Source organism: Pan troglodytes, chromosome 17, assembly GCF_028858775.2.
Source record: "Pan troglodytes isolate AG18354 chromosome 17, NHGRI_mPanTro3-v2.0_pri, whole genome shotgun sequence".
NCBI lineage: Eukaryota > Metazoa > Chordata > Mammalia > Primates > Hominidae > Pan > Pan troglodytes.
In genome coordinates this window covers 40,819,774-40,843,888 of record NC_072415.2, presented here as the reverse complement: position 1 = coordinate 40,843,888, position 24,115 = coordinate 40,819,774, and the positions used below count along the sequence as shown (strand labels likewise).

Sequence of the window (24,115 nt, the reverse complement as noted above, 5' to 3'; positions counted from 1 at the left end):
AGCAGAAGGGGTTAGAGTCCCTAGGTTGAGCCGCCTTGGAACCTTGTGATTCTTGGAACAAATCTTGCCATTTTTATAGTATTATGTTGCTGCTGAAATAATTTCATTTTTTTGCCTTGATAATAGCCCAATACAAATATTTATTGTGAATTAAAGATCATTTCCCTCATTTGTTCAAAATTTAAACAAAGAGTCCAAGGGAGGAATAGGATAGAGGCCCTTAGAGAATCTTGGGAGAAAAAATCTGGCCTACTTCTGGCCAATGGCCGTAATACAATACTTATTTCTATGAATTGATGAGTTTGGAAAACTGCCACTGGGAGAGCCTGGCAGAGCAAGGCTCAGACCACCTTATTGTAAGAATAATTTATATGTTGTAATAAAGAACGTGGTAGAAAATAAGATATTCTTTATCTTATATCTTAAGAACATGTGTGTGCTAATCACTTTCCAATCTCTCTGAAGAGTAAAAGCCCAACTCTCAGTGTAGCAAGTGAGAAAGGAGACGTTAAGACTGGCCAAAATTGATGTCAATTATCTTGGGACTATCACAGAAAGGCAGTTCATCATAACAGGGAAAAGATGTCATGATCATATTCATGGTGCTTGTCTGTTTGCAACTTCTTTTTTTCCACCCATCCTAGGATATGAGGAGTGGGGGACAGGTCAAGGTCTCTAATTTCTTCTTAGATCTTTGGGACAGTGCAGCAATTTAGCACATAATTCATTATTAGAGGGCCCAGATAATAATCTTATCACTACTTAATATTGTCTTGAGCAGGAAATAAAGCAGTTCTTCTGGCAGATGTCTTTTCTCCAATATATGTATTCTGAAACTTAAAAAAATATTATTACTTCAGGGACACAGCAGGACAATTTTTGTCAGAGAGTCTCATTTGAAAAGTGAAGGATTATAGTAAGTTCATGGCTTTCCTTGGCCATTGTCTAAACAGAACTTGGAAACAGGGAGAAATAACCAATTTTATTGAACTTGTCAAGAACGCTGCAATCTTACTAGGAGGGGGAACAAAACAACCTTTTTGATACATGCCTACACACCTGCTAGGATTATTACTAGCTACTCAGTTTTTAAATGTTCAGGCAAGACCTCTGTATTAGAGTTGTTTAGAGAAACAGAGATCTGGTATAACCCGTCATAGATGTGTGTAAGTCAAGACTAGTGCTTATCAGTTAGGGAGGGGTGTAGCTTATAACATTTGAAAGACAGATGCAGATATGAGCCTTGAAAGCAATGCAAGAAAAGAACTGGTTATTGTTGTGGGATTGCGCCTACTCAATGAACACTAAATAGCTAATTAGTAGAAAGCTACCCCTCATCTAGAGACAAAAGGCTTGGGAAACTGGGCAGGCTGAAAAGAAAAGACAAATCAAGATGAACAAATCTTGAGGTAAATAGCATTAATTAATATGTAATTATGAACTAATAAAATAATAAATGACTGTTGAGTTAAACAATTTGCTAGCCTATGGGGAGCTGGTGGCAAAAGCTGCCTCTCTGCTCCAGAGCTAGTTAATAGGCATCTAAGCTGGGGGATACACCACTTCTCCAGGCTGATGTTAAGGAATGGTCATCCTGAACTTCTGAGTAAAAAGAAGACTGATGGGGCAATGAATCAGGGAATGACTCTGGGATCAATGACACATGAGGTCTGGCAGTCAGCCCATTCACACCTGTAACCTTCACTCTTGAGCAATGCCTTTTGAACAGACAGATGCATAGAGTGAGTTCCTGGAGACATGTGAACATGCAGGAGAAACTGCAGTCTCATCCAGTGGAAAGAGATTTTTCACACTAGAGGAAATCAAAGTGAAGAATTATGTGATGATTCTGAGATGAGGTGGACAAAAATTCACCCTGTATCAGGGCTTTGTTACATGGCTTTAGTTTAGTTGCTATAAGAAGTTATCACTCACACAATAGGGTTTTGTCTTTTGTGTGGAAATTACCATTCCTTCCAGCCAGTGGGAAGTTACTGGAAGATTGCTCCTCCCTCCTTAAAAGGACTGGTTGAAGAAGAGGATATTTGTAAAGGAGTCTGAAGATTTTAGTGGAGGAAGAGTAACCCCATTGTAAGAGATCTTGACTCATTAATTAACAAGGAGATACTGGAAGGGAATTTTTCTGAGCTTGGCACGCCCTATTTGGATTAAACTATTGTAATAGTGTTACTTAGACTGGATAATGCTGAATTTGAGAAATGTACAAATGTCCAACTTTTGAATGATGGTTGCCAAGGTTATAGTGAAAGGTCACATTTCTGTGGATGGGCGTGAGCTTTCTCCTGAGAGGAAGGGATAGTCCTACTGTCAGTCATTCTGGGGAGATATGAATCCTAGGATGAGAAGTGAGGACATGAGGAGACCCACAGCAGAATGGGGGAAGGGGAAATGTCCTTGGAGGCCAAGGGTCATTTGGATCTAGAGTTGAGGTCCTCATTGCTGTGTGGAGTAGCATTCTCATTGGATTGAAATTAGCACCAAGTGCTAATTAGGTGCTTGTCATGGGTAAATAGGTGAGAAGGAGGCACATAGGGATTCTGGGATGGCTCTGGTAGTGGGCAGCAATGCGATATTTATAATTGACTTTTGACTTAAACCTTCTGTTATCCTCAAGGCCCCAGCAGTCTTTTGAAATGACCAAAATGTGGTGGCTGTTCTCAATAGCGCCCTGGGAAATCTGCAGAACCTCTAGTCACACTGCGGCTATTTATCCTAAATAATATTCCAAACATGCTTCTGAGTTCATGTCCCATGGCGGAACTCATTTTTGTGCCACAGGTGTAAACAAATCTTTTACTTGTTTTTAATTCAAGCTTTTTTTTTCATAAATTCCTCTGCTCTTTCTCGTAAGTTTGTCTCAAACATTGTACAGTTGTCCTGGCGGTATTTTGTAGGAGTGTTTGAGGAAACCTACAGTTGCCATGTCACCGTCCAGGTAAGCCACCGAGATGAGTAGGTGAGTTAGACTAGCACCTGTTGGTGCTGAGTTGTGCAAGGCAGCCTGGCTCGTGGGCCAGAGATCAGGTCCCACCTCCTAAGACTAGTTAGCTCTTCCGTAGTCAGAGATTTCTCATAGGTCCAGAGTAAGAGTACTCTTCTTCATTATCTTGTTTGCTTTCTGCTGAAAATGTTGCAATTCACCTGAATTTCTGAAGTTTTGTTCTTTAGTCTAAAGTCAATTCCCATTTTTGATCCTTTGTTATTGCTGCTCTTACCCTTCAAACTAAGAACATAACAAGGGAAAATAATAAGTTATTTTCCCATTTTGGCTCATTATCCTTTTAGCAGTGACTTCCAACTGACTTTGCAGTTTGAGGGATAGGCTATTAAGATAAAGACAGTTCAGAAAACTCTTTATGCTTTATGATACCTCATGATGATTTAAAATTAATTTTATAATAGAAAGCATCCAGTTCTAACTATATCTAAACTGAAGCTCATATTTGAAAAAAAAATCAACAAACTATTTTAAATCATAATTTATATGGGAAAATATAAGCAAAAAATATAAGCAATTTAATTTATCCTCAAGTCATATTTATGTTGTAATCTGTAAAGATTCTTCTTTATATGATAAAAATGCATTGCTTTTTATTAGGACTTAGATTAATATACTCATGGTGGGCAAACAGGAAATTCCAAAATCATTACTAATACTACATTCAGTTATTAATGTTCGTATTGCACCTAGAATTTTGCAATACAAGTTAAAAATATCCATAATATGTTTTCTTCGAGTTTTTCTAAAGCAGATTCCTACAACTTTTATTTTGCGGAAGCTAAAAATGGAAGCTCACAGCAATTGTCATATTAGTCAGTAGGCTTAACAATAAATATCCTCTATTACACAGCACAGTCAAAACAATCAGGGGATAGCAATTTTAGAGTTTTAGTCTTTCAAAGGACAGTCCTAACCAGGCCAGACTCTCATAAATCTGAAGATAAAGTTGAAATCATAGAAAAACTAAGAATAGTTAGAATAAAGACAGACACTTCAAAGTCTTTCATCCCCTAGGTATTAAAGAAAGCCATATTACAGCACAAATGGGTTCATATGTGCAAACTCACCAAAAGTGACAATTTTGTAACAGTAGTTACTAACCCTTTTCACACATTGAATGGATGGTTCTCCATTTCTGTCAGGATGAAATTAAATTCCTCAGCATGGTTTGTCATGAACCATCTTTCTAACCGAATTCCCAGTCATTGCATGTAACCATTCTGAACCAACCCCTTTCTGCTTTCTTACCCTGGGGCACTCTCACAAGGCTCTCCAGAGCTTCTCATGTCCTGTTGATGTTGTGTTATCTTGAAGCATTCTCCTACCCTTTCCCTTTTCTTTGCTGGGCTTATCGCAACATTTTGCTTCTTCAAAGCTTTCTTCAGCTAAGTTAGATCCTCTCCTCTAAAATGCCTTAACACCTCAACCCTTCACTCTAACAGTGAATTCAAAGTGGTGAGGGAGGGAGATTGGTGCTAGCCATCTCCTTTACTCATCTAAGTTCAAGAAAACCATTCTACTTGAGTTTCTGAGGGCTGGGGGGCTGGAAGTGACTTTGAGAAGCTTTCTCTGAGGTCATGCTGGAGGCACGTGGAGGATGGGAGGTGAAAACGCTGGAGTGGAGAGAAGTTTGGAGAACTTTCTCTGAGACTGGAAGAGCTCTTACAAACAGAGACCTCCACTGACGGGTGCCTGGGAGATTCACACTGGGAAGCTCAACTTAGAGTGTCTGAGCCCTTAAAGCTGAGCCTCATGAGTTTCAGGGAAGCCCCAGATTTCAGGGAATACATGGCTTAGACGACGAGGAGTCTATTAGACTTGAGCCAGAGTGAGATGAATGAAGGTCATAACACCCTTTCATGATTAATTGGCTGTCTGAAATTCCCGACCTTGGAACTTTTGAATGGACTTCGAGGAGTAGCATCTCATGTCTGAGAGGGATTTCCTCCTGAATCCAGTAGATGGGAACTCGGGGAACATAAAATTCAGTTTAGGGAGAAATAAGAGAATGTCCCCCTGGTGTTACAAACGACATCTCTATTAAAAAGTGTAGCCTACTGGGCTAGGAATGATTGTCTTTCGTCCCTTTCTGACTTTGAATTATTTCCGACAGGAACTAGATTTTCTGCATTTCCTTTCTTCCATGCCCTCACACAAAGCTTGGCCGACTTCGGGCCCTGATAAATAGTCGTTGCATGATGTAGAATCTGTAAGCCTCGTTTTAGAAGGTTTTGTGTGGTAGATATTCCTTTGACCACCCGAAAAATTTCATTTTGGTACCAGTAAGTAGTAAACCAATAATTCACATCTAAGAACAAAGTCGTTTTTAGAAGGTTCATATGAGTCCCCCAAACTGACAGTTAATAGAGCGCTGAGTGTAATCACTCATATATTGGGTGCGTAAAAATGGTTAGATTAGAATTTCTTAAATTTGGTTTTAATTTCTGACATGCCAAAAACTGTTTATCATGCCATTTGGGATAAATTCCTTCTGTCGTGTATTTTGTCATGTTAGTCAAATCCGGAGAGAATACAGTACATGTATTTTGCTTTAATCTGAAAACATTGGCAGAATTTGTTCAGACGTCGAAGGGGAGATCCGCTGATCCAATGACAAGGGTGTTCCTGGCATCCAGCGGAGCCCGTGTCGAGGCAGGGATCCCTGCGGGCGGATTGGGGTTCTGCATTGAGATGCACCGCGCAGCGCCGGCGATGGGGCCGCCCTGGGACGATCTGGGCTGCCAGGGCCTCTCTGCGGGCCGGGCGGGGCGGCAGCGCCGCGGGGCAGACGAGGGGCGTGGGAGAACTGGCAGAGGGTGCGCCAGAGACCGCTTTCCCGAGCGCGAACGCCCGGGTGGCTGCTGGGGAGCAGAGGGGCAGGCTCGGGCAGCTCCTCAGCCGCGCCGGCGATGATGAAACTTGAGAAATAACAAGGAGTGGCCTCTCCGCGTCCTCTGGGTCCAATCCGGTTTCAGAAGTGAAGTTGCTCCCGGGCAGGCAAGCCTGAGAGAGGCCAAATACACTTAAAAACAAGCAGCGGCGAGAAAAGCACCTCCCGCGCCCTGCACCTCGGCAGGTCTCGCTCTCGGCACCCTCCCGGCGCCCGCGTTCTCCTGGCCCTGCCCGGCATCCCGATGGCCGCCGCTGGGCCCCGGCGCTCTGTGCGCGGAGCCGTCTGCCTGCATCTGCTGCTGACCTTCGTGGTAAGCCAGATCTCGCCGGATAGGGCTGGGGTGGGGACGGGGGTGGATCCGCCCTGGACGCTGCACGGAGCTGGGGACGAAGCGGGCCGAAACGTGACAACCGCGGCTCAGATCAATGCTGCGGGTCTGGTAGCAGCCCCAAGTTCGGGCCTGCAGGAGTGAGGAGAGAAAACGTGTGCTTGCGGGTCGACTCTGGACTGAGCTTTTTGTTTTGAGACACCGTGTTCGATTGTTGGAATTCTGAGTCGCGCTCAGGCTTCGCTGCGCTCTGGCGGGCGCCGTCGCGGGTTGGGCAGGGGGTTGGGATTCACGCTTCTCCCCAGGTGGTGGAGCTGGTGGTGATGGTGGTTGGAGGGCGCCTTTGGGTGGAGAGGATCCCTGAGAGCTCAAAGCACAGACTTGAAATGGGATTTAGGGGCTGCCCGCTCCCCCGCTCCGGGTCCCAGTTGACCTGGATGGGTTCGTTAGTGAGTGGAGCCGGGGCTGTGTCCCTGGGTCCCTTGGTGGGGCTGCCCCTGAGAAGTGGGTTTCTCGGTATCTCCCCTAAAGGGTATTCAGAAGCTCACCCAAGCGGTCCACCCCCGCCAGCCACCCAGCCGGGGGCGGGATGTGCCGGGGGCGCGAAGGTGTGGGAAGACCCGGCCAGAATGGGGATTGGGGTCGTGTTGTGTTTTGGGGATGCTGCCGAAGTGTGGAGGCGGGTAGAGGGTGACAGTGGTGAGGGATGATGGATGCGGTGGGGTTGCGTCTTACTTACTCCGGCTCCGGGGAGGACTGCGCGGCCGCAGCACAGCCTGGGGTTTCGAGTCTACGGAAACCTGCCGCCCAGGACGAAATCCTCTAGGAGAGGAAGTTAGAGACGATGCTCTGAGAACACGGGAGACTTGAAGTGTTCGGAACTCTGGCGGCGCGGTTCCACGCGAAGCTTCAGGCTTCAACAGAGTTTCATTCCGCACGCCCAGAAAGGAGCCGCGGACCCGCGACTTACCCGCATCCATGGATGCGCATGGGGTCCGATGGGAGCGAGGTCTATACCCGCGTCGGCAGTGAGCCGAATCTGGTCTCGCGGATTCTTACTGCTTCCTGGCCCTCCACCCTGGCAAGTGGGAGTGGGTCCAAGGATTGTCCTCCCTTTAGGTCAGCGAGATATTAATATGGGATTGGTAGTTATGATCTACGATATGTTTATGGAGAAGGAATTGGACAAATAAGCGCATCCATTTGCCCGGGAACTGTTCCAACAAAGTATCTGAGCTTATGAAATGACTACAAATGGAAACGGCTTACAGAATGTGTTCTTTTGTAATATATTTAAAAGCGTTTTCAGCTTTTCAGTTTACAAGCATGCATTTGGGGTTTTGTGTTTCCTTTACGAAGGGATTGAGGATGGGGAACGAAACTACGGGTGCTGCTCTCAGAATTTCTCGCATTCGCTCGAGGCTCCCAGAGGCCATGGAAGACCAGGAGCTTTCCCGGCAAGGCATGGGTGGGGGTGTCGGGCTGTGGCAAGGAAGAAGGTGCGCGTAAATCTAAACGGAGGAAGCTTCAGCTTTGATCTAGCACATACTCGTTTAAGATTTTTTTTTTTAAATAATTCCGTTGAGTTTAGGTTAAATGCTGTATCTGGAGACTTAAATACCGGAAAGTGCGCAGAAAATGACAATTTATTTCATCTGCAATTGTCAGTTTACAAACACTTGCAATTTCGGACCAGATGGGTAAATTAACACTTCTCTTGACCATCTCATGTATGTATTTCCTTCCTTTTGACTCATACGACTCTCAACTTTTCAATATAATATTAATGACACGGCATTTTAGAAACATTTTTCATTTTATAGAGACTTTAATGGATATCTTTAAACCACTACTTATCTTTAAAACATTGCTTGTTCTAAGGAGACAGCTTTTCAAAGCAAGTCTTTAACAAGAATCTGAGACTTGTTAAATTTTAGTCTTCCCAGTAAGCAGCCCAACAGGTTGAGGGAATTTCCCCATTCTGCATTTTTCCTGTATCTCCTTCCCACCGTGTGCCCCACCACACTCTGAAGTGTAAATACAGTTTCTAATAATCACACGCACAAAGAAAAAAATGACAGGGAGATACTGAAAAAAGAAGTATATCAGAGCATCTCACTCACTATTGTAAGTTTTTGATTGCCTCAGAAAGTGTTTTTTCCTCTTAATGTAACCAGAATTGTTAGGGATGGTGGAAACTAATTTACATGAGATCAGTTGTCTTCTGCCTGTTACAAATAATAAGATTCTTTTAAAAATATGTGTTAATACTGTTATCAAATCCACTTTAAGATTATGTTATCTAGTATACATTATAAATGGCACATACTTGGACACGGCTAATCCATCATTTTGTTAAAAGGGCTCCTCTTCTAAAGGAACTAAAATAGTTGAAACGTTTGCAATAACTCCCCTCAAATCTGTACTTTTCCTCTTTGGAGTATATGAACTCTGCCTGCAACCTATGTTGATAAATAGGCATCCAAATTTTTATATTTGATAGGGTTAATGTGAATAATGTGAGTCCTTACCAGAAAAACTTGTGATGTTTTTGCTCTTGGTAATATTTGATATATTCATCATTTTAAATTAAAAGGGAGTATAGTAATTTCTAAAGGCTTTTACATTTGTGACAAGAAGATTAAGGCAAATAAAGGAAGTAGATGAAAACTAGTTTTAAAACTGCAAGCTTAAAAACGTCAAAATTATAGTATACATATATTTAGATTGATGCATTATCAGCTACCTTATTAAAAGGAGATTGTTGATGTTCCTGTTGAGATACAGCTAGATACGGAAGCACGTTCTGAATAAATAAATGTAAGCTCATGCACATTTTTGGATCCTGTTGTAATTCCCATGGCAGTCCTGTTCCATATATGGTATCTGTGGTGACCTGTAGTTAATCATACTTTCCGCTGAAAGTATGATAGCTGGAATTCCCATCTTACAATGAGTTTGGGTAGAAACAAATTTATTAGACTCATTTAAGTACTGAGAATGTAGAGCAGTAAATCTTGCAATTTACCTTTGAAGTGGTAAGAATTTGAAAGGTAATATTTCCATTCTGCAGAAGACTTATGGCCACAGGAGAAATGAAGAGTTTAAAATTCTGTAATTATTGTGTTTAATCCAGAAGATCCTCTTCACATTTAAGACATTCCATAGATTTCCATTCTTTTTCTTCTCTACTGAAGTAGGGTGTCATTTTAGAAAGCCTACTTCGTGTATTTACTATAAAATTAAACAACAGCATGAAAGTGAAACAACTGCAGATAACACCTTTAATTTTCGTTCTCTCTTTGGCATTAAATTTTTCCATCAGGATTTAATGATTCGTCTGATAAGGTTTCTATCATGCAATTAATACAATTTGCTTAGTACTATAAAATGCAACAAAACTATTTTGCTTAGGCTGCAGTAGGTAATACTTTATATTATCATTTTTAAAGTTTGTTATATTTTAATTTAAAATATGGGCATTCTTGTATACAGAAGTTATTTTTATTATAAAATATCTTTAAAGGTCATTAGTTCATCATTAATATACTAGTGTCTTTACATTTTTTACTTTATGTTATTTTCAATAAGGCATCCAAACCTCACAAAAACATAGTGTCAAATGACTTCATAGTTTCAAGAAACATACTATAACTGAAGTCTATTGAATATTATCCCTTTCAAAAGTTGTATTAATGAATTAACTGTACATTCTTTCTAATAATATCCTATGCAGCAATGAAAATGAATGAACTATTGCTATATAGTTAGGAACTTTGAAAATATTAGTAATGTTCCATTTCTTAACCTTGAACGTGAATACCCTAATGTTCATTTTATTATTTATTAAAACACACACATGCCATATGTAATCTTTGGTATTTATAATATATTTTATGAAGAACATTTTTTAAAAAGGAAAGAAATGAGCAATAGAAGGTATCAACTGAACTAAACCTCTTGAGTATAGACAAACCCTACTCTAATTGAGCAAGTAAAAAATAGAAAAGGCATAGATAAAACAATATTAGGAATGAAAAGGAAGTATAGTTTTGGAGAGAACAGATGTTTAAAATAATATGAATAGATAATTCCAATTAATTTGAAAATACAGACAAAACAGACAACTTCTTACAAAATACACATAACCAACATTGACTTGAGGAGGTATACAAAATCTAAATAGACCTATAACCATTAAATAAATTGAATTAGAAGTTAGAGAGCTCCACACACACTTCTTTAGATCCACCAGGCCCAGGTTTGTGATAAGTTATTTCTTTCAAAATTATATGGAACAGTGTACTTTATGTAAACTGTTTCAAAGAACAGAAAAATACAGAACTCTTCTTAACTCATTTTGTGAGGATCGTATGAAATTGAAAAATAGTAGCCTGATCTCACTTACAGACAAATATGTGAAATGAGATAAATTGAAAACAAACCAATATATTTGTAAGATATAAATATATTATGTTCTTGTAAGGCTTATCAGGAAAGGAAACGTGTTCACATTAAAACATCTATTATTGTATTTTAACATAGTATCAACAGAGAAAATGTTATCAACAGAGAAAAACTGATTATTTCAAGAAAGTGGAAACATTTCATTTCAAAAGAATTCATAGAATTCATAGCACACTAAGAATGTAGAGAATGAACTTTTTTTTTTTTTTGAGATGGAGTTTTGCTCTGTTGCCCAGGCTGGAGTGCAGGCTGGAGGTTGGCTCACTGCAACCTCTGCCTCCCAGATTCAAGTGATTCTCCTGCCTCAGCTTCCTGAGTAGCTGGGATTACAGGCTCGTGCCACCACACACGGCTAACTTTTGTATTTTTAGTAGAGACGAGGTTTCACCATGTTGGTCCGGCATGTCTCGAACTCCTGACCTCATGATCCGCCTGCCTCGGCCTCCCAGAGTGCTGGGATTACAGGCATGAGCTACCGCGCCTGGCCAAGAATGAACTTTCTTAATGTAATGAAACATATCTAACAAAAATGAATGAGTGAATGAATGTTACAAGGAAAAAAGAAAAAGACTCGTATTAATGGCAAAATTGTAAAAATATTCTCTTTAAGTTAGAAACAAATCCATAATGGTCAGTACAGGTGTTTCTATTCAGCATTCCAGAAGAGGTCCTAACAAGCATATCAGATAAAAATTAGCAATAATGAAAGACTTGTAGGATTAAAAGAAAATAAACCTAGTTGTCATTTTGCCAGGGACAGGATTAACTACATAGAAAATCCAACACTATCTATTAACAGATACTGGAACTAATAAAAGTAAGCAAGTTTCATGGATATAAGCTTAATATTTTTAAATGATTTCTATATATTATCAAGGGACAACTCAAAAATATGTTAAGAAGAATCCCATTCATGACAGCAACAAATCAATGTATCTAAGATAAATGTAACAAAAAATGTGAAAGACCTTTTTAGCAAAAATTGCAAAGCTTTATTGAAAAGCAAACATAATTCGGCCGAGTGCGGTGGCTCACGCCTGTAATCCCAGCACTTTGGGAGGCTGAGGCAGACAGATCACGAGGTCAGGAGTTCAAGACCAGCCTGGCCAACATGGTGAAACCCCATCTCTACTAAAAATACAAAAATTAGCTGGGCGTGGTGGCAGGCGCCTGTAATCCCAGCTACTCAGGAGGCTGAGGCAGGAGAATTGCTTGAACCTAGGAGGCAGATGTTTCAGTGAGCCGAGGTCACACCACTGCACTCCAGCCTGGGCCACAGAGCAAGATTCCGTCTCAAAAAAAAAAAAAAAAAAAAAGAAAGAAAGCAAAAAGGAAATATAATTCATAAGTAAGTGAGAATGAATCATGTTCATGGATGGAAAGGCTCAAGAGCCCTAAATGTCAAATCCTCTTTAAATTAATATTTAAAGGAAATGGAATTTGACCAACATCCTAAAATAAATTTTTACAGAACTTGGGGAACTGATCATGAAATTGTTTTGAGAGTCAAAGTCTAAAAAGAGCAAAAATACTACTTTAAAAAAAAAGATTGAGCAATGGGGAACTTTGAAGTTTTTGAGTATCTGGTATACATAAAATTTTAATAAAGATGTGTCAAATGAAAAAAACAAAATTGAAGCACTCTGTTTATCAGAAGATTTCATAATAAAAGTTAAAAAGCAAACTAAGTAAACCTACAAGAAAAAAATTTAACAAGCACAAACAATAGATAAGTGATTAAAGGAGAAGAATAGACAATTTACAGAAGATAAATGGCAAATAAACACAAGAAAATACAGTCAATCTCACTACAAATAAATAAAATGCAAATTAAAACAGCCATTAGGTTGGCAACATGGAAAAAGTCATAAAATTATTTGTAAGGGAGGATATGGGAAATAAGATTTAATATGCTGGGGGCATTAATAGAAATTGATATTAGTACTTTGTAGAGCAACTTGGCAATAGCTAATAAAATTGAAGATGTTCATGTATGGCACAGTAATTTCCGCTTTAGGCACAGCTGTTTATAGTGCCATTTGTAATAGAAGAAATGAAAAGCAATCTAAATAACCATCAATAGGAGAATGACTAAAAATAAACTGTGGTACATTTATGGAAAAATCTCAAACATACTGTTGGATGAAAAAAGCAAACTGCAAAAGGATGCATATAAACACATACTATCCAAAACCAGCTTATATTTTATGGGCACAAGCATATACTGTATAATAAAAGTATAAAATCCTACTGAGGAAGTACAAATTCTAACTTCTGAAAACGCTATTCCCTGGAGAAGAGTTGGAAATATAATAGAGCATAAGACTTTAGCTACATGTGTAAATTTTAATTAAAAAATAGAACAAAAATTGCAAAATGTTCATTTTTTTAAAAGATCTAGATGGGCACTGAGCATTTATTATGTTTTAATTGATTTAAATATTTCACAGTTAACTGAGATATTTTGAAAAGAGATGTGAGTAAATATATATTGGGCATAGCTTTTTTTGGGGGATTCAAAAATAACAACTACAGAGTTGTGATATATTTCAACCAATGGGTGGTTTGTTGAAGGAAACCATTTCTCATCCCAAGGTGACAACTATATACTTAAGGAAAATATTAAATTAAGCATATGTATGATATGGTTTTTTTTTAAAGGGCAAATGACTTATTACTTCATTGTCCCAGTTTGCAGTCTGGTTATTATTTTCTGAAAATGATTTCTTGCCTTATTATATCTAAATTAAACAGCATTGTTACATGTTGGCCCTATTTGTCCATATTTTTGTGATATTTTTGTTTATTCTGACTAATTTAAGTGAGGGTAAGGTGGATCTTTGAGAAGTACAATAATTTTAGATCACATATTAGAATAATTGTGATAATGTATATATTTGCATATACATATATTTACAGTTATGTTACCATGAGTTAAAATATTTTAATTTTGTGCAGAAATCTGTTTCATATTTGATCATATCAGAAATAAAATACTTCTTTGTGATTATTATGCCACTTTATTGTGCTGAAATTACTTCTGTGAATTTATAAATTTGACAAGGCCTTTCACTGCCAATTTTTAGAAGTGATTGTGGAAAGTCATTTTTTTGATCAATGACAGTGTCCTTTTTTGTTTTAAACTGCATTATTGAGATATAATTTACATTCCATAAAATTCACCTTTGTTAAGTGCACAATTCAGTGAACTGTAGTAAATTTGAAGAATGTGCAATAATTACTACAATCTAATTTTAGAAGTTTTTCATCACCTTAAAAATAAGCCTCATACCCATTTACAACCACTTCCCATGGAAATTTACTTTGTTCCTGTATATTTACCTATTGTGGACATTTTATGTAAACGAAATCGTACAGTATGTGTTGTTTTGTATCTAGTTTCTTTCACCGAGTATGTTTTGTAGGTTTATCCTTGTTGTAGCATGCATAGAACTTAATAAAGTACTTTTTAGAGCTGAATAACATTTCGTTGTATGGATTGTTTTCACTTTTTGCCTCTTGTGAATAATGGTATGTACTGTGAATATTCATGACAAGTTTTTGTGTGGACTTAGGTTTTTATTTCTTTTAGGAAGAGTGGACTTGCTGGATCATATAGGTTTACGTTTAACTTTTTGAGAAACTGCCAAACTGTTTTCCAAAGTGTCTGCACCACTTTACATTTCCTCCAGCAAAGTGTAGGGGTTTCAGTTTCTCGACATCCTCACCAATACTTGTTATTTTCTGTCTCATTTATTTTAGTTATCCTAGCAAATAGGTATTGCATTGTGGTTTAGATTACCATTTCCCTAAAACCTAATGATGTTGGGCATCTTTTCATCTACTTTTTAGCCATTTTAATATCTTTTTTTGGGATAATACCTATTCTGATCCTCTGCCCGTTTTTCTGTGTTATTTATCTTTTTATTATTGAGTTGCAGGAATTCTTTAAATATTTTCGATACAAGTCCTTTATTCGTTTGAATTTTCTTCAGGCCGGGTGTGGTGGCTCACGCCTGTAATCCCAGCACTTTGGGAGGCCGAGGCGGGCGGATCACGAGGTCAGGAGATCGAGACAATCCTGGCGAACACGGTGAAACCCCGTCTCCACTACAAAATACAAAAAAATTAGCCGGTCGTGGTAGCTGGCACCTGTAGTCCCAGCTGCTCCGGAGGCTGAGGCAGGAGAATGGCGTGAACCTGGGAGGCGGAGCTTGCAGTGAGCCTAGATCGTGCCACTGCACTCCAGCCTGGGCGACAGAGCGAGACTCTGTCTCAAAACAAAACAAAACAAAACAAAACAAAACAAAACAAAACTATTCTATGAGTTGTTGTATTTTTCACTTTTGTAAAGAAAGTGGCATTTTTGTGGAGAGCAGAAGTTTTTATTTTGAATAAGCATTATTTAAGAACTTTTCTTTATCACTGTGTTTTTGGTGTTGTACATAATAAATCATTTCCTAACCCAACATCATAAAGATTTGCTCTCAAGTTTACCTCTAAATAATTTATTTCTTACATTTATGTCTGTGGTTCATTTTGAGTTAATTTTTGTATATGGTTTGAGGTAGGCGTTCAAATTCACTTTTTTTCAGGAAGATATCAAATTATCCCAACACCATTTGTTGAAAAGACTATTTATTTCTCTTGAAATGTCTGGAAGCTAACCATAAATGTAAGGCCTTATTTCTGGGATTTAAGTTCTACTCCATTCATCTATATTTTTATTCTATTGCCAGCACCACTCTGTTTTGATTATTGTAGCTTTGTAGTAAGGTTTGAAATTGGTAAATAGGTCTTTCAGTTTTTTTTTCATTTTCAATTTTATTTGGGTAACTTGTATTTCTAGAAAGATTAATTTTCAATTTCTTCAAAAAAAGTTATCTGGGATTTTTATAGAGATTGTATTGAATCTGTAAATTAATTTGGGGAATAGCCATGAAGATGGGCTATCTCTCTATTTATCTAGGTCTTTAAAAATTTCCTTCAGCAATGTTTTATGGTTTTCAGTGTATAATATTATACTTATTTGATTACATTTATTCCTAAGTATTTTATTCTTCTTTATATGCTACAAATCAATTTTTTTGCTTAGTTTTCAAATTTTTCAATGCTAGTGTACAGAAATGCAGTCACATGTTCATTTTGTATCCTGTAGCCTTACTGAACTCATTTATTTAGACAGTTTTTTAGTGGATTCCTAGGATTTTCTGTCTACAAATTTATGTCATCTGTGTATAGAAACAATTTTACCTTTTCCTTTCCAATTTGGATGCCTTTGATTTTATTTTCTTGTGTAATTTTCCTGGCTAGAAGCTCCATTATAATGTTAAATAGAAGCATGGTGAAACCCCATCCCTACTAAAAATATAAAAATTAGCTGATCATGGTGGCGGGCGCCTGTAATCCCAGCTACTTGGGAGGCTGAGGCAGGAGAATTGCTTGAAGCCGGGAGGTGGAGGGTGCAGTGAGCCAAGATCACGCCATTGCACTCCAGCCTGGGCCATGGAGTGAGACTCAGTCACACACACACACACGCGCGCACACACACACACACACACACACACACAGAAGCAGTTAGAGCAGAGCAGACATCATCGTCTTGTTCCTGATGTTAGAAGAAATGATTCTGTTTTTCTCCTTTAAATATGAAGTTAGTTGTTGTTTTTCATAAATGAACTTTATCATATTGAGCAAATTCCTTTCTATTCCTAGTTTGCTGGGGGTTTATTATAAATGGGTGCTGGACTTTGTCAGTTGCTTGTTTTACATCTATTGATATGATTATATTTTTTAAATCTTTATTTTCTACTGTATTAATGTGACCTTTTAAATTCTAGATCTTCAGTCGTGCTGGTGAAGCCTGCAAAAAGGTGATACTTAATGTACCTTCTAAACTAGAGGCAGACAAAATAATTGGCAGAGGTGAGAAATTTTAAAAGTCTTTTTAAAGCAGAAATGTAGTTTACATAGGCTGGAAAGAGCATGATATAATACCTTTGCCTTTTGGAGTTAGCCTGAATCTACTAAAAAGGGATGTTCCTCCAGGGAGTAAACCAGAAGTTATCATTCTGTTAAAAATGTGAAGAGAGAAATATGTCATCAGCCCTGAAGATGTTTATTTATTTATTTATTTTTGCTAAATATTTCCACCTGGGGCAGATTTGAATTAAAGTGAAAACACGACTCATGGACAGCAAATGAATCCTTTGAGAGGTCGTTTCTTAACTGAGTAGTAATTTATCCATTTGCCTTATGTTAAGACAAATAGTTGAAGAATGGCATGGATGACAGGTACATTTTGATATTTATATGCATTTTATTACCTGTTACTAGAGGCCAGAAATCCCAGGGAAGAAAGACTCTGCGTAGAGTTTCAGTGTGGGGCCTTGGAAAGCTTGGAACACACAGAGTATTGTGGGCCTCCAGGGAAAATTGTGTACAGAAAAGTGCCAGTGGGAAGAAAATTTCGGAGATTGGATTTTTCTAACATGACTCTTTACCAAACTCATACACTCCATTGCTCTTTGGCTCATGGCTTCTCACTGAATATAGGTGTATCTTAAACACTCAGATTGTATTGTTAGGGAAACTCTTCTATATGTTTATTCAGGTGTGTTGGGGGCATGTTGCTCAGTTTTGTCATGATTATAACATGCCCACATCTTTAATTGGAAGGTCATTTTCATAAGTCTATTAGAAGCATATAAAGGTTTAAAACACCTTATTTAATAGAAATATACACTCAATAATTATTTGTTAACTGAAAGAAAATGATCGTTTTTTAAGTAATGTAAAAAACAGATTAAGATATCTGGTAAATGCAAAGTGATTGGCTTATTTCATCCCACTTCATGGTTTTTAAGAATATTATATAAATTATTTTAACACATTTTTTCTTCTCGTGTGCTTTTACCTTACAACTTGGAAATTTTTACTTGCAGTTAATTTGGAAGAGTGCTTCAGATCTGCAGACCTCATCCGGTCAAGTGATCCTGATTTCAGAGTTCTAAATGATGGGTCAGTGTACGCAGCCAGGGCTGTTGCGCTGTCTGATAAGAAAAGATCATTTACCATATGGCTTTCTGACAAAAGGAAACAGACACAGAAAGAGGTTACTGTGCTGCTAGAACATCAGAAGAAGGTATTTAAAGTACATTAAATATTTTCAGTCATTTTTTCATTAAAATACTCTCATTAAAAATTGCAAAGAGAAACAAGGATAAATAGGGTATTTTCCCCTTTTGTTTTCATTTTGTTCCCTTTCCTTTCACTTCGTTTCCATTTTCTTACCCTTTTCCTTCCCCTCCATTTTCTTACCCTTTTCCTTCCCCTCCATTTTCTTACCCTTTTCCTTCCCCTCCATTTTCTTACCCTTTTCCTTCCCCTCCATTTTCTTACCCTTTTCCTTCCCCTCCATTTTCTTACCCTTTTCCTTCCCCTCCATTTTCTTACCCTTTTCCTTCCCCTCCATTTTCTTACCCTTTTCCTTCCCCTCCATTTTCTTACCCTTTTCCTTCCCCTCCATTTTCTTACCCTTTTCCTTCCCCTCCATTTTCTTACCCTTTTCCTTCCCCTCCATTTTCTTACCCTTTTCCTTCCCCTCCATTTTCTTACCCTTTTCCTTCCCCTCCATTTTCTTACCCTTTTCCTTCCCCTCCATTTTCTTACCCTTTTCCTTCCCCTCCATTTTCTTACCCTTTTCCTTCCCCTCCATTTTCTTACCCTTTTCCTTCCCCTCCATTTTCTTACCCTTTTCCTTCCCCTCCATTTTCTTACCCTGTCCTTTTCATTCCTCCCCTTTTCCTTCTCCTTTCCTTCCCCTTCCTTTTCCCCTTCCTTTTCTTCCCTCCCTGTCACCTTCCCTCTCTCCCTTTTTCTATCCTTCTCTCTACCTCTCACTCTATTTTTGTCTCTCCCTCTCTCTCTTTCTTAACACTTGTTGAACTCTGGTTTTGGTTTTACTTTATTAAATCTGAATTATTTCTCCTCTGTGAGGGCTTCTTCCACCTCTACATTCTAACTATTGTCTTTTGTGCACTGGTGTCAGTTTGGTTATCCCTCTATTATAGAACTCAGAATTTTTTTACTGCAAAACCTTTACAGTGAGGAATGCCATTATGAAAGTAGTCACAAAATGATGAAAGGTTTAGACTGGATTACACCTAATCTGTGTTAACTGTATCAATAATAAAGCTAATTTAAGTTACAGCTTAGCACTTTGCTAAATGTTTAATGCAATTATTAATTAATTCTTATGAAATAAAATGTCTCCCTTGCTGCATCATGAAATGAGATGGACATCACTAAAAAGTCTAATAGAACTTTTTCCCATGATAGAGACAGCACTATCTACACTGTTTGATATGATAGCTCAATATTAATGGCTACTCTGCACTTGGCATGTGGCTAGTGCAACCAAAGGATAGAGCTTCTTATGTTACTTAGTGTCAGTTAATTTAAATTTAAATAATCACATGACTTATGGTGGCCAAGGGCTACCGTATCAGACTGTGTAAATAGAGCACTATGGCAGTGAAGGACATACATTTTCTTTCTCTGACCTAAGGGCATGAGCTTTTAACTAAAAGAACAAGTAAGTGCTATCTGGAGATTGTTGTAGACAGAATATGTTCTATGTCTCTATTTGGGACAAAGCAAGAAGAACTAAGAATATAGTGGTGATTTTCCTAACATGAAAGTATAGTCAGTGTTAGAATGGTATACAAAAAGAAATTCTCTGTTTCTTGAAACCTTTAAAATCTGGATATATTCTTTCTTACCCTTCTAATGCAGAAAGACTTTATTAACTGGTTTAGCTCCAGCATGGAAATGCCTGACACTGAAACTCCAAAGAAGGATTAGGTTTATGAGCTGTCCACTATTTTACACAAAGTAGACTGTGATGCTTTTGTTTATTCATGTATTTGTTTTTCTCTAAATTCAGGTATCGAAGACAAGACACACTAGAGAAACTGTTCTCAGGCGTGCCAAGAGGAGATGGGCACCTATTCCTTGCTCTATGCAAGAGAATTCCTTGGGCCCTTTCCCATTGTTTCTTCAACAAGTAGGTTTACACCTTTTCTGGTCAGGGTTGCTTTAATTCTAAGAGTCTGTTTCATTGAGATTTAATACCTCTTTAAACATATAAAAATAAACAGATCTGATTAAAGATGTTCATGAGGTGTAACAAAAGTAAAACGAGAAAGAAAATTACTAAAAACCTAATAATATGAGAAAGGCTCTAAAGCCATTGAATGATCTTTATTTGTTTATTCATTTATTTAGCAGGGAGTTACTGAGCACTTAACTATATCCTGCGGGAGGTACCACTCTAGGTCCTAAAGATATAAGTAAATTTAGTCATGGCCCTTGCTCTCATGTGGGTTATTGGCCTCGTGAAGGAGACAGAAGTAGGATAATAATTACAATTTTCAGTGATGAGTGCTATGATTCTAGTATAGAGATGTTGGGTGATTTGGTAACAAATGAGATGAACATTAAACCCTGAGGTAAGGTGGTAAAAAGCAAGAGAAGGCTTAGAGAAGGAGACATCTGAGTAGAGTCCTGAAGAATGGAAAATTTTTCTGCAGGTAAATAATTGCAGAAGAAGAGGAAAGTACAGAAGTGAGAGCTCCTCAGAGGAGCTCCGGGTGGCTTAGTCTTCCAAGGTGTGATGGAATGGAGCAGGGAGATGAGGCTGAAGAGGGAGGTAGGGGTCAAACCACTATGGACTATGTGCATTCTGCTAGTAAGTTTAACTTTATCTTAATAATAAGGAGAAATTCTTAAGCAGATTACTGACATGATCAGGTTTAGTTTTCTCATTAAGATAATGGAACACGCACAATTGAAACCATTACTGAAGTAGGGCTATGGCCTTCTGCTTGCCTTTTTCCCCTTAAATTTCTAATAGTGTGCTTGATATTTAATACTAATGGTGTAACCTGTGTACTAATTGTTTCAGTTTTTAACTATCCTTCCACAGTCATTCACATTTATTTTTTATACCCTAGTGCTAGACATTTGTTTATTCTCCATGAATATTATAACTTTATTTGTTTATTCTCCATGAATATTATAACTTGAACACTGATGAAGCATATTAAGAAATGATTTCTAATTGCCAAAGCTGTACCAATCATAGCTAGTTTTAGCCTTTGCTTTGCAAAACCAGTCACCATCTTAGTCCTCATTTCCTTGACATATTTACATTTGACATAGCTCACCTTTCCCTCCTGTTTGAAGTATTTGTTCATTTGGCTCCTAGGACACCATTCGTCTAGTTTTCCACTTACTTCATTGATCACTCCTTCGTATGTTTGGCTGGATCTTCCTCATCCATCCTCCTAGCCTCCTGTCCCAGTCTCTAAACTTCGGAGAGCTCCAGGGCTCAGTCAATGAATCTTACCTCTTGTTTCTTGATATTTACTCTCTCAGTGATCTCATCAGATCTCATAACTCTAAATACTATTTTTTTTCATGAATACTTAAAACTTTGTATTTCCAGCCCAAACTATCTAATTGATATTAACACTTGGAAGTTTAATAGGGTTTCAAACTAAACTTATGGAAATAAAATGCTTGTTATTTCTCCTAAAAACAGCCTCCCATCTCAATTAGGAGGGATTAGAGTTCAATCATTCTGACTCTCTGGGCATTGGAGTGTGTTTCATAAGGTTTAAGCTGCAGAAAACATAGTTCTCTCTAAGTTCTTAACAGATAAGGATTTATTACCATTTATTAAAGAGTTTTCAGAATTGTCCGTAGGGCTGAAGAAACAAATTTTAGGTTGAACTTTCAGAAACAAATCCTCAAGCTAGCTATACCACAGTATCTACAACCAAGGGACATATTGCTTTCTCCATGATAGAGAAGACATTATTCTGAGAACCAAAGTGCCACTGGCACAGTCAGGAAAACACCATAGCCATGTTCCTCCTCATGAAACTTCAGAACAGTCTCTGAACTGCGCCAACCAGCATGAGAGAAAAGATTGATCTGTATCCTATTTTGTAACACAAAGTTGGTGAATATCTAGTAGTACATATGCTATTGCAGAAAAGGAAGGAAGGAAACCAATGCATCTGAATTGAGCTGTCAGAAAAAATAGCAGAAGTAGCAAAAATGAGACACCTGCCTACCTCAAAGAAAGAAAGAAACATAAACTGTGATGCCAGCAAAAATAACAGAAGCGGCAAAAATGAGACACCTGCCTACCTCACTTTTGGCATTCCAATCTTGTTCAAGCACGTCTGACCATCCATGTTTAAATCCAGAACTCTGGTTTCAAGAGATTCTGCAAAATTTGGAGGTTTTGGTTTAATTTCGTTTGAATATTTCTAGCATCTACATTATGAGAGGACACTGTAGAAGGAAAATGAAACAGATATTGAGCTTCAATTTAGCCTATATGTCTATTCTTCTCATAGTTAAACTTTTGATTTCTGTATTATTATACATTATTGGAATAGGTGCATTTTATTGAGATCCCAATTACTAGTGGCTTAAACAAGACAGAGGTTTATTCCTTTCTTGTAAAAGTGTGATCTGGTAAAAAGGTTCTAATTTGAAAAAACACCAAGGACCCAGGTTTCTTTATTTTTTAGCGTGGCTGTCTCTGCAGGTTCCAGATGGCTCACCTCTGTGTCCAACAGGGAGAAGACACTCTCTCACCTTCTAGAGCACAACTGGATTTTGCACATATCATTTTTGTTCACATTCCCTTGACCTGACCTTTGCATGTGGCTCTAACTAATTGCAAGGGTGACTGAGAAATCCTTTCTTCTGGACAACCTTGTGATCACTACAAATTCTAATACTAAGGAAGATGGGCAGAATAGATATTAAGAGATACTAGCACCCTCTGACATAGTGTCCTTGACTTCCATCTTTATACCACACATCCAACTCATCAGCAAATTCTGATGGCTGTACCTTTAAATTATATCCAGAATCTAACCACTTCTCACCACCCCTATGGCTATCATGTTAGCCTAACTAACTACAGTCTCTTCTCTGGGTTTTTGCAGTGACTTCCTCAGTGGTCTACCTGCTTTTTTCCTTACCCATCCAACCACCTCTAGTCATGCTTGACAAAACAGCAAGTATTACCTTTAAGGATATAAATCAGATGATGTTACCCTTGTCTAAATTCTCCAGTGGTTTTCCATTAGACTCCAAGGAAAAGCCAGCATCCTCGAATTCTCCAATGTGATGTGGCCCCTATTACCTCATTACCTCTTCATCTCCTACTTCTTTTTTCCATGCTTTTTCTACTCCAATCACAGTGGCTTTCTTGCTACTCCTTGAACATGCTAGGTAAAACACCAGCCTGTTCCCTTGCACTTCCTATTTTCTCTGCCAGAAAGATCCTTCCCTGTTTATCCTCATAGCTTATTCATTTAATTTTTGTCAGTTTTCTTCCTAGGGTACATTCCAATTGGGATTCCCTTCTTCCTATGAGAATCCCTGTTTGCCTTACCCTTGCCAACAATGGTTATTATTGTTCTTTTCTACCTTTTCTATTGAAATTATCTCTTTAAAATAAAAAGATACATCAGCTGCATTTAAAAAATATTGTAACTGAATTTAGTTTTAATTTTTTTGCATATTTTTTTTCTACTTTTAGGTTGAATCTGATGCAGCACAGAACTATACTGTCTTCTACTCAATAAGTGGACGTGGAGTTGATCAAGAACCTTTAAATTTGTTTTATATAGAAAGAGACACTGGAAATCTATTTTGCACTCAGCCTGTGGATCGTGAAGAATATGATGTTTTTGATGTAGGACTTTTATTGATATGCCTGACTTTAAATTATTAAACTATGTTTCTTCTGATGCTTACTCCAGCTATGATGTTTTTGATGTAGGACTTTTATTGATATGCCTGACTTTAAATTATTAAACTATGTTTCTTCTGATGCTTACTCCAGCTACTCTTTCCTCTCTCCTTGCACTCTCTTCTTAGAGGGTATCTTAGAGTCAATGGGAAATAGAATGTGCAACATTTTGGAATACTTGGTCAGCTCTTTGTCTCAACTGCTGTTAGGTAAGCCTGAAATGAAGCAAAGAGGTTCAATATTTGAACATAAATTTCAATGTATTTCGATGTAAATGTCAGTAAATTTCCTAACAGTTGGTTTTGCTTATGAGATAATCTCTCTCTCTTTCTTACTGGTTGCTGGCACCTTTTCCTCACTTCAAGACATGTCTACAGTTGATTGGAAGAATCCTCTATCTATACTGTTCTTACTTCCATTTTTGTCTTCCTTCCACACAGATGATTATTTGATCACATCTGAGAACTACATAAGAAAGTGAAAGTGGGAGACCAAACTCAAATAAGGGCTAATAAGCCAGTATTCTGATATAGATGAGCTTATAGTCAATAGCAAATAACT

The 24,115-nt window shown here is 38.1% G+C and overlaps 1 protein-coding gene across 2 annotated transcripts in view; it reads left to right on the top strand.

Annotated features, from left to right (window-relative positions):
- Positions 1-5,845: 5,845 nt before the first annotated feature.
- Positions 5,846-24,115, top strand: part of DSC3 (desmocollin 3) — a 52,557-nt gene continuing 34,287 nt past the window's right edge. Inside the window, exons 1-5 of one of the 2 annotated variants that reach the window (XM_009433831.5) lie at positions 5,846-6,225; positions 16,551-16,635; positions 17,655-17,854; positions 19,658-19,777; positions 23,342-23,497. In XM_009433831.5, coding sequence (XP_009432106.5) covers positions 6,157-6,225; positions 16,551-16,635; positions 17,655-17,854; positions 19,658-19,777; positions 23,342-23,497 — 630 coding nt within the window. In that variant the 5' untranslated portion in view covers positions 5,846-6,156. The remainder of the gene's footprint in view (positions 6,226-16,550; positions 16,636-17,654; positions 17,855-19,657; positions 19,778-23,341; positions 23,498-24,115) is intronic. The other variant, XM_009433832.5, reaches the window with a different exon arrangement.